General features: G+C 38.8%; 1 protein-coding gene across 1 annotated transcript; it reads left to right on the top strand.

Annotated features, from left to right (window-relative positions):
* Positions 1–5,312: 5,312 nt before the first annotated feature.
* LOC108601126 (organic solute transporter alpha-like protein) lies at positions 5,313–9,631 on the top strand. The gene is made up of 4 exons (XM_017989047.1): positions 5,313–5,425; positions 8,364–8,583; positions 8,640–9,377; positions 9,437–9,631. Exons 2-4 carry the CDS (start codon positions 8,451–8,453, stop codon positions 9,550–9,552), a joined length of 987 nt encoding a protein of 328 aa, XP_017844536.1. The 5' UTR covers positions 5,313–5,425; positions 8,364–8,450; the 3' UTR covers positions 9,553–9,631.
* The last annotated feature ends 1,797 nt before the right edge of the window (positions 9,632–11,428 follow it).

The raw sequence follows: 11,428 nt of genomic DNA, 5'->3' as shown, positions 1-11,428 counted from the left end.
CTAGAAAAAAAAAAAACAAGCACGAGGTGCAGGGCATGCTGCATGCAAATCATTTGGTGCTCATAAATTATGTAGCATTGGCAAGCCAAGCGCATAAACTTCAATTTATCTTGACCTGAAGTTGGCCATGCCAATTTTTCCATTTCGATTAGCTGCCACATAAGCAAACTTAACTTTACTTTACGTTTGTGTAGCACTTGAGCTAATTAAGCTGCAGCTTTATTTTGCTTTGGGTAAGCGTATTTGAGCGTCTGCTTGGCAACAGTTAATATTTTTTTTTAATGCACTTGAAGCGGAAACGGAAATGTCAGCACGACTGGCACTGGCAAGACTTACATGACTGCAGGGGCTACGTTGGTCTCGTTGTAGTCAAACTGGCAGCATATTTTCATCAGCAGTGGAGTCTCGTGTTTGCAGTATGCAAATTGGGCAGCCTGCTTCTTAGGACAACGTGGCGCAAATATAAATATCGATTAGACAATAAAAAGGGAGTATGTAAGCCAAGCTGACAGGCTGACATGGACTTGGTCGCTCTCTGTGTATCTGTGTGTGTGTGTTGACGGCATTGAACTTGCCCCATACCGAATGCCAATCAAGTTGCATGTTGTGCTTACGGCAGAGTTGCGTTAACCTTTGCATGATTTAATTATTTGTAGCATACTTTTGTGCGCCGACCAAAGCTTCACACCTCAGTGCACACATAACGGCCAAAGCAGCAGCAGCAGCAGCAGCCACCCAGCCCGGCGTGCTCGACAACTTTTGCCACTTTTGCATTCACACAGTTTTTAGTAGTTTGTTGGCCAAAGTTTGCAAAAGGGTTCTGCTCAGCTTGCGGTTTCTCTGTTGTTCTTCTTGTTTCTTTTTTTGTTGCTGTTGCTATTTGGGGTTGAAACTGAATGTCTCAATTCATTTTACGCTACACTGAATCCCAAGTGGAGCGAGCCATGCAAAAAGGACTGCGGGCTGAGCTGCTGGGTTCTCACATTCACAATCGCATTCAGATTTATACTTGTGGCTGCAGGGCGAGCGAGCGGCGCAGCGCAGCGACTGAGGTAAGCGAAAAGTGCACACACACTAGCTCACTTTGCTTCTTAGTGCTCAGCATCATTACAATTTGTTGATTTTGCTTCGTTAGACAGCAAACAACAGCAGTCGGCAAAGCAGCGCCAGCCAAAAGGATACAAAATGAGATAAAGACAAGCAAAGCAGTTACTCTATATACATATAGCATATATATAAAAGGAATATCAACAGCCAGCCAGCGGCATTGTCGTCGTTGTTGTTATTGCTTTCTTCTTTTCGTTTTGGTATTTAAAAATCATTGCGTTGCCGCCTATTTGCCAAATGCTGGCGACAAAGAAAAAGAAAAACAAAAAGGCAAAAGTGCAAAAAAAAAGAAAAAGAAAAGCGCAAACAGCTCGTGGCATGGGCCAACGACAAGGCGTTGATGCTGATGGCTGCTTCAAAGGCAGCGCCTGGAGCGCACACCAATGACTACAAAAGCATTGCCGGTTGATATTGGCTGCAAGCGGGCAGCAGCCGCAAAAGGAAACACACAGCAGCAGGAGCAGCAGCAGCAGCAGCAGCTGTGAGGCAATCAAGGTTTGTTGTTTTTTATGGCCAAAAGCAGTTCGGAAAGGCTGTTGAAGAAAAATTTGCACTAATTCATATTATCATCATTCAACGCTTTTTGCCCCAAAATAATTTGCGTTATAATACGGCCGCTTAATAATTACCATTTAATTTGAGCTTGCTGTCAAACTTTTTATTATCAAGCTTAAAAAAAAGGGCTCAAGCCTCATTAGCGTTTTTATTCAGGAAATTTATTAAATATTTAATGAGCACGCATGCAATTATGCGCTCAAATTATATAATCTGCTTAGTTTATTATTATTATAATACTAATAATGAACAGCTTGATAATTGTTAAGCTGCTTGCTGCTTTGGGGTTTATCATTTTGAGGCTTGATGAGCAGTAATTATGAAAGCAAATTGCATCATTACACGCACACGCAAATTAACTTGAATTAGAGGCCATATCATATCAATTTGCTGCTACCAATATATAAATAACAATTCAAATGTCAAGTGTACTTAAACCACTTTGAGCTACTATGAGAGGCATTGCATTTCTGCTTTGTTTAATGTGCGCTGCTAGAGCAATTCTAGGACCAGCTTAATATTTATTAATTTTTCATTTTCAGAGCCGCTTGGCAACATTTGAATAAAGCGCGCATATTAAAAAGTCTATAAATATTTACTTGCGTGTTTTTCTGTTATTAGTCATTAAGCAATAGCGTGATATATGCTCTGTCTAAGTTTATTTTGAACATTTCAAATCAATAACAATTGCAGTCGATTGTTCTGAAGATTTCACTGTTGACTGTTTGATGTGTTCATATATATTTAGCTATACTTCGATAATTTGAAACAGCTAGCAGCGTTAAAAATGAAAATCAAATAGTTTGCTTGCTCAAAATGTCAAGCGAACTAAAAACTGATTCGATGCACTTACATATTGCTTCCTTATTTATTTATTATATATAATAGATTTATGTTCAAATTATATATACACAACTAGTAAGAATTATGAAGTGTTTTAGCCTTTTAGCATTTTTATTGGCTGGACTGGCGGCTGCACAGCCACCGGATCTCAGGCCAACATTTAGACCATTTTACGCCCCTCGAATTAATGGCTGTAGGTTATAAATAAGCCTATGACATTTACGTATTAATTGATTTGTTTTATTCAGGAGACTGTGTGGCTGCATAATAAAGCGAGTTAAGCAGCCAAAACCAAAAATATATTGTAAAGTTATTCAAAAATAAAATGTGTATACCAAAACTGTTGAATTATTGTTTTGGGAAAATAATGTATAGTGTGTGTATAATTGTTTGGTAATGGTAATTAAATAGATCGTTTCAAATCTCAAGCGGATTAAACATTAATGCAATGCACTTACTTAATACTTCCTTATTTACTTATTAAGAGTTATGAAGTGCTTTACCCTTTTTGTATTTTACTGGCGGTTGCAGCGCCACAGGGCAGACCAGGGCTGCAGGTTAAATAAGCCTATGATATATACGTATTAATTGATTTATTTTTAATTCAGGAGACTGTGTCACATTGATGGTAATTAAATCTTTTAATAGCATAAGAGCTCCTTGCTAATGTCAAGCGAAACAAAAACTCATTCGATGCACCTATTTATTATTTCCTTATGTTAAATGCTAAGCGATTCTAAATTCATTTGTACAGAATACACTTATATTGATTGAGTTTGTAGCAGTTATTCTTTATTATACAAAGCTCATAGCTTAGTACTTAACTCTTATCGTATTTATATTTGCAATAGCATTGGCAAGGCCTCCATATCGTCCACCCGACATATTGTCATAGGATGTAGGTCGCTAGTTGGGCAGACAAAGCTAAATTCCATGTTTATACCATAACATAAGCGAACCAAAAATACTTAAAAATTTGCTTAAATAATATTAATTTTATAAAATCAATAATCTCTCTTAATTTACAAAATTTCGCATGTGCATTACATAATCATTACATATATTTTGCAATAATATTTTAATTGATCAGTAAAGGTAGCTTAATGCTTTAATAGCATTAGAGCTTATTTTAAATGTCAAGCGAGCTAAAAACTCATTCGATGCGCTTACGTAATAAAATGTTTTTCATCAGGACTTACAACAAATTAATTCCCTGTAACTCATTCTTTGTTTTCCCTCATATCCACCCCCAAAAAACTATAAAAATGATATATAAAATCAAATTCTTCAATATTTGCTTGACTTATGAAATTTTTTAGCCTAGATAAAAATAATTAATTTGCATGCTGCAATTATATTAACAGCTGCTTTAAATGTCAAACGAGCCATTTCTAAATAAATAGCCCGTTTAAACTCAAGTACTTAGATCTTAGTTTCATTCAGTTGTAGCATATCAAACTGTCCACAGCCATGAAGTGCCTAACCTATCTATTCCTGTTGATCGCAATCACACTAGCAGTGGCTGCTCCACCACCAGGGGCACGGGGTCCCCCAGTTAATCCACCACCAATTAACAGCAAATAAAACCAAAACATCGTCGCCGCCAGGACTTAAATAATAATTTCTTAAGTTTGTGAAATTATTGATTTAAATAAATTGTGAGCTTAAGCATTTAAAAATTTAATTACTTCATTTAATCATTTAGAAACCTTAAGATTTATTGACAAAATACTTTAGTATGCAATATATTATTTATATTTAAAAGCAAAAATTAATTCTTATTTATCGTTACTTCGATAACAACTTTGTGCTATATTGAGCCGCATGAAATAAAGCGTAACCAAGATGCAAATAATTAATTTGCATGCTTCAAATGTCAAACAAGCCTTTCCCCAATAAATAGTCCACTTATACTCAAGTACTTAGATCTTAGTTACATTCAGTTGTAGCTTATCTAACTGTCAACAGCCATGAAGTGCATAACCTATTTATTCCTGTTGATCGCAATCACTCTACTAGTTGCTGCCAATGCAGATGAACCCGCGAAAAAAGACAGTATAAAGGTGAAGGCTGGAGCTGCAAAGCCAGCAGCAGCAGCAGTGAAGGGAAAGGGTCCTGACGCAAAAAAAAAAGCAAAACCAATGGTCAAGCCAAAAGCCTGAATAACTTGAATAATCAGTTTGAATGAATTATTAATTTAAATAAATCGAACGCATTAATATGTAAAGGGTTTTATTATTTGAAACAGAAATTTATTGTGAAGCATGTAAATGCCAAATGTTGTTAATTGCAGTTATAGTGCGACTCTAATAGAAGTTACGCTTTCATTACAAGATTGGAAGCTATGAAGCTTGCTGTGCTGCTGTTAATTTGCTTGGCTAGAGCCAGACGAGTGATCGAGTCTGAGGAAAATCCAACTGTAAGTACAGTTTGATAAATAATATATAATAAATGAATAAATTTAATTTATAGGAATGGAATTATTTGGACATATCCTCAGAGCTATGTTGTAAATGAAAAGTGTTAATAAAGTTACAGCAAATAATATAATTTTATAATAAACTGCTGCATTTACACTAGCGTCCAAAACAATTGTCACGGCTGTAGTTCGAACAAAAATTCGCCAGTTGGGACTGCGCAATAATTTGCCAGTTCGATGCTGTAACAGCGTCAGCAACATATGCTATTAATATAATTATTGTTAATGTTGCTATTGTTGTTGCTGTTGTTGTTGGTTTTTTGCTGTTTTAGCCGGGGCGCAAGCAGTTTGTGCGCTTCGTGATCAGCATGTTGCTGAGAAAATTTTTCGAGCTTAGTTGTTGGCCAGCGCGCGAGCGAACAAGACACGCGGCGGTTCGACGGCGGAACGAGCAGTGGAGAGAGAGAGAGAGCAAGCGGAAGCAAGAGAGAGAGAGAGCGTGTGTGTGAAATTTCAACTACTTGACTTTGTTAGTTTTATTGAGCGCGCGTGTTGATGTTCAATCTTTGGTGTCAGCATCAAAACATTTAAAAAAAAAAAACTTGCACGTTTGACGCTTATCAATCGCAATTAATATAAATAAAAACTACAAGTATAAGCAACAAGTTCAATGCTAGTGTTCATCGGAAAGCTGCCAACAATTTAATTTAAGAATGTCATGCACATGAGTTCAATTAATTGGCCAGTCTTGTTTAATTTCTTTTTTGTTGGTCAAGGTTGAGCAAGTGCAGCAAATAGAATTGCATTTAAATATAAAATGCAAATGTGCGTGCCTGGTGTAACTTTAGTTTGCTTGACAATGTTGTAAATTATATATTATAGCTATAGCTATAGCTTGCAACAAATTGCAAACAATTTTTAGCTTTGCTTATTTTCAATTCGATTTTTGTTTTTGTTTTCATGCGCTTCACTTTTCACAATTTCTTTGTGTATATTTTGTTTACTTTTTCGCTTTAGTTGTTGCTGTTGACGCTTGTGTGCAATATTTGAAAAATTTCTTAACCACAAGCAAAGCGCAAAACAGACAAAAAACTCATCGCAACTTGGTAAATGTTGAGAGCAGCAGCCACAGCCACAGCCAGGGACAAACTTGCCGACTGTAAAAGATTGTTGACGTTAACTTGTCATGGGCAGTTTTTTAAGCCACTTGTACTTTGTTTATGGGCAACAAGCAAGCGTTTAAGCTGGCCAAGTTGTTGGCTTTAAAGCCAAAGTCCGGCGGCGTCTTATATTAAATAATAAGAGTTGTTATGCTAATTGCTGGCAAATTTATTGAGTCAGCTTACAGCTTTAACTGTTAAGTGTTGCTTTAATTATTTTATATTTTTATAACGTGCTTTATTCATTAGTATTTTAAATGTGTTAATTTATGAGCTCAGTGGGTGCTAATTTTAATAATTTTTGTATAGCAATTTCTATTGTTTGTTGAAACTAATTATTGCCCACGTTGCTGCTTGGCAATAAGGTCAAAAGCTGTAAACGAACCTTAAGCGGCTTGGACACGTCTCAGCTGCTGTGAAGGTCGCAGACGTGGAGAAATTAATTTTCGTATATAAACACATTTTTTTTTTTTTTGCTTGATTTAATTGCGCCAAACTGACGACCGGTTTGCAATTCAACAATTCACTTACATAACAAAACACACACACACACAATGAGGAAAATGAAATGTGAAAAAAGTAGCAAACAAATTGTTTTAGTATGGCCGGTCGGTTGTTACAGTGACTCCAAAACTGGTTTCTGAGCAGAGCCGACCTCATGGCTCTTTTATCTTTCTTTTTAGTGGGTCGCTTAGGCGACGACTCACGTGCTTGCTTGTTAAGCAGCTTTAAAGCATGATTTGCACTTTTTTGTTAAATATACTTACTTTGTAGGGTATAACTCTTGTGTTATGTTGCTATGTGGCAACGAGCATTGTGTGTGGCAAGCAGAAAGTAATTGCAAATGGAGCGAGACTAAAACTATTTGATGTGAGCTAACAGGGATGTTCAAAATAAATAAATTGTGTACAATATGAAACTCAAAAGTTCAACAATCTTAAGCAAAATTTATGGCAAATTCTTATAAATGAATATTCAAGCTACCTTCAGAGCTATAATTTTTACGCTATTTTAGCCGTAAAGCAAATAATTAATTTACATGCTTCAATAGCTTATTTTGAAATGTCAAACTTATTTAAAATGTCAAATGTCCCCACTAAATAGTCTACTTATACTCAAGTACTTAGATCTTAGTTTCATTCAGTTGTAGCATATCAAACTGTCCACAGCCATGAAGTGCCTAACCTATATATTCCTGTTGATCGCAATCACACTAGCAGTGGCTGCTCCATTACCAAAGGCACGGGGTCCCCCAGTTAATCCACCACCATTTAACGGCAAATAAAACCAAAATGTCCTCGTCTCCAGGACTTAAATAATAATTTCTTAAGTTTGGTTTCTCCAAATGTGCAATTATTGATTTAAATAAACTATGAGCATAAACATTTAAAGCTTAACTTCATTTAATCATAAAGAAACTTTAAGAAGCTAGTAATATATAATTTTTTTTATATATATAACTAAGTTACTGTTACTGTTATGTTCAGCCGAATAACGTAACCAAGCTGCAAATAATAAATAAGTTGCATGCACTTGTTTTAAATGGCAAACGAGAATTTCCTTCTTAGATCTTAATCTTAGTAACAGCGAGACCAAGTGCTTGATAAAAATCAAAAAATTTTATCAAATATGTAATGCATTGCGAATAAATCTAACATTTCTATTGAGTTTCATTGACAGATTTTAAAATTTATATGACCAATAATGATTAAGATTTAAATTTGTATATTAAAGTCTAAAAAGTAACTCTGTTAGGCTTGTATATATTACTGAAAAGTATTTAATTGTCAGTGTGCGTTGGCTGGCTTTTGATAAATTATTCATTTGTTTTCGTCACTGCGGTGTCTGCTTGTGCCAACCTGTTGAACTCCAGCAATTCATTTAAATAAGAAGCCCATGAATCGCTCAGAGCTATAATTCGGCTCAAGCAGATCACATGACTAGATATTTATAAACAATTTATATACACTATGCTCTGGCAATTGATTGCCGGCATTTTAAAGCTGCGTTCCCATATATAAAGGTTGAGAGTTATGCGCGCGCTCTTAGTTGGCCTAAACGACTCATGTGAAGTGTGTCTGCTGCTTATTATATGCGATATATATTGGGTCATTGTGCTGATTGTCGTCTAGACAACGATTAGCTTAATTATAAGCAACTTATTCATTGTCACGACAACGCTCCAGTTGTCTTTAGTTTTGACTTGTGTGCAGCGCTAAGTTGCCAATTGAACAGCAAATAAGCTTAGATTGTTTATTATTATATTATTGTGTTTTTAGCACTTTCACCCAAGCGACAAAATAATGCCAGACTTAGGCAATTAATAGCGAATTCTTGACAAATTGAAATCTATAATTGAAACAAACATGAGTGCGCGCGATGATTTCGAGCAGCTGCGCGAGCAGCAGCAGCAGCAGCAATTCGAACTGGAGCTGGAGCTCAAGCGCAATCACAGCCTCAGCATGCACAGTCATCCCAAGCTCTACGAATATTATACACGTAAGTTATTAAAGCAAATACAGTAACTTGAACTTAACTGAACTTATCACTTGTAGATATGACTGCGTTTTTATCGCTGGCCATCTTCATTGCCACGCTGCTGACCATACTCAACATTTGCATCTACTTAACGACACTAACGCGTCTGCGTAGGCATTTGAACAAACCACTGCGCACGCCTTCGATTATACTGATTAGCCTATATCCGATTATATCGCTGGCGGCGCTGCTTACAATACTGCTGCCCTATGCGTGGTTCATGTGCCACACGCTGATGCATGCGATGTTCATGATAGGCGGCCCCGCATTTCGCACGCTGCTCTTTCGCTATGTGGACTCGGAGCAGAACTTTATTAAGCTCACATCGTCGGAGCCCGTGGCGCTGAATACGCCGCCTTGCTGCTGCTGCTGCGGCGGCTGCCTGCCGCTGGTGGTGCCCACCAAGGCGAAGCTCTGCATCTCACGCTACATGGTCTGGCAGATGCCGTTCTGGCAGGGCAGCATTATGCTCGTTATGAACATACTCTACTATCGCGATCGCGAGCTCTACTCGCAAGTGATGCTGTTCTTCATACCCTTCATAGTGGTGTCCATTGTGCTGGGCGTTTGGTCGCTGCAGATCACAGTGCGCATGATCAGCAAGCTGCATGGCGACTATCAGCTGCGCAAGAAAATGTTTTGCCTGCAGCTTGTGGTGCTGCTCTGCAAGCTGCAGTACCTCATACTCTACGAGCAGCTGAACAACTTTAAGCTGGGCGGCGAGTATCCCATCAATCATACCATCCATAAGCAAAGTAAGTGTGTACAGTGCGTATACTTTATTTTTTATTTAAATGTGAATTTGCCATTGCAGCTATCATCAACATACTGATACTGGTGGAAATGGTGTTGGTCTCTATGATGACGCAGAGCGCCTATCGCACGCCCATTCAAGTGCAAATCGATGAGTTGAATGTGCATTCCAGTTAGTTGAATTTCACTTAATTAATTACGCACGCAGTCATAGGCAAAGTATTGTGATAATTTAATAAAGCCAAGCTATAGCAAACGCTGTTGTTGATGAGCCAATTAAGTTTACTTCATAACTTCTATTGAGCTCTCCTATTTGCACGCACGCCTTGCGTTTTATTTAGTTCACGTTTAGTTATCAACTTTGTAGTCCTTTGTCTGCTGCAGTAAATCAAAGCTGAACGAGCCAAATCTCGGGTCGCTGCCTTGTTGCCTTATCCCTTGCCACAAATCATGTGTCCACCAGCCTGGTCAGTGTCAGTTTTGCAAGTTGAGCTAAGCAGCATACGCGTGTTCATAATTCTCAAGCGGCCCTTAGGGCAGCCCTAACGTTTTACATTCTTTTTTTTTTGGGTGAACCTTCAACAAAATTGTGTGCGGCTTAAGCGGAATTTCTAGGCGCCATAAAAATACAATAAATATATTTAGGGGATAACTCAATTGCTGTCGCTTGGGTTGCTGCCCGAGGGCCCAAAGCCATAAAGCATGCGGCGGCCATAACAACAATTGCTGCGTATTTGCTGCGGCAGTGCGTTGAAATTTATGATTTATTTGTAAAGAAAGTACATTGTGCGCTGCCCATATAAATCACACTAAAAGAAGCTGCCAGCCAGCCAGGGCTACAAAACAACAACGTCAGCCAGCGAAAAATCAAATAAATAATTTGCAGTCAAAGTTGCGGTAGCCCAAAGTCGCATTGCAGATGCTCTAACAACAAGTCCACAGAGAGCGAAAGCGAGAGAGCAGCATGTAATCCCATTAAGGCGTAGAACAGTTAAGGCATGTGTCGCTAACGGCGCAGGGCAGCAATTATGCCTCGTGTGGCAAGCGGCCGTCCCGTCCGTCCGTCCGCCCGTCCGTCCGTTGGGGCAACAGCGCAGTCGAGTGCCGCCTTCCTTGGCTGTTATCTTATCGTTTTTTTATGATGTACACAGCACAGCCACAGCGCATGGCTATGAGCCGCATTCAAGCTTTTGCCAGCTTGGCCGCCCACTTTCAACTTGCCCGCTCGCGTTGCAGGCGCCTGAGCCGGACACGCCTGGGGTTTGGGCTGAAGCATTTTGCTGTCGGTTTTTATGAAGACGCTTGTTTACTTGCTTGCTGCCAGTGCCAGAGACGTCGAGCTGCAAGTAAATCAGATTAAGTACCCGCTGCTCATTTTGATGAGTTGCGAGTGCCAGCAACATGGACGTCGAAGACGTAGACAAAGCCTTAGCGCGTTGCACGTAGCAACAGCAAGAGGAAGAGCGCAGCAAGCTGATTGCAAAATACTCGTATGTGTTGCAAAATTTAATTAAAATTTACTATAACTGGCGTTGGTTAGTCCAAGGCTTAGGAGAGAGACAATTTATGCTGTGATTGCAATCAACAATTTGTTGCCTACTTGCAAGCGCAAGTGTAAATTTTACACGCCGCTCAAAAGTATGGCGCATAAATATTTCATTTGGGCTTTAATAATTGAGCAGCGTAGGCGACTTTTGTTGTGCTGTTTGTGGGCTAAACATTAAAAACTTTTACGCGTTTCCCCGGCTCAATTGTGAACGTGATGTGCTGTGCTTTAGGCGCTGTCTACGCTGCTTAGACATGTCCAAACACGTTTGCCCAACAGCAACAACAAAAGCATATTGCTGTCAGACAGTGTCTTGTCTCACTGTCCATTAAACGACACCCTGCTGCCATTCACAGTACACACAGTGTGCTTGGTGGACGCATCTTGGAGCTGGAGCTGTAGCTGGCCAATGAATTGTTTACAATGGCCACGTTTAAGCCACTTGGCATATTCATTGAATTGTCACAGCAGCTGGAGCTAGAGCTAGAGCTTAGATACATTTCATGG

The sequence above is a fragment of the Drosophila busckii genome, chromosome 3L (assembly GCF_011750605.1).
Source record: "Drosophila busckii strain San Diego stock center, stock number 13000-0081.31 chromosome 3L, ASM1175060v1, whole genome shotgun sequence".
Classification (NCBI taxonomy): Eukaryota; Metazoa; Arthropoda; class Insecta; order Diptera; family Drosophilidae; genus Drosophila; species Drosophila busckii.
This window is presented reverse-complemented; position numbering and strand designations above follow the sequence as displayed.

What these genes read in the sequence shown, in the direction of transcription:
- LOC108601126 (XM_017989047.1), top strand. Translation starts at nt 8,451, where the DNA reads ATGAGTGCGCGCGATGATTTCGAGCAGCTGCGCGAGCAGCAGCAGCAG. An exon ending in GCTCTACGAATATTATACAC is followed by an intron (nt 8,584 to 8,639) that starts GTAAGTTATTAA and finishes TATCACTTGTAG; the next exon opens with ATATGACTGCGTTTTTATCG. An exon ending in TCATACCATCCATAAGCAAA is followed by an intron (nt 9,378 to 9,436) that starts GTAAGTGTGTAC and finishes TTGCCATTGCAG; the next exon opens with CTATCATCAACATACTGATA.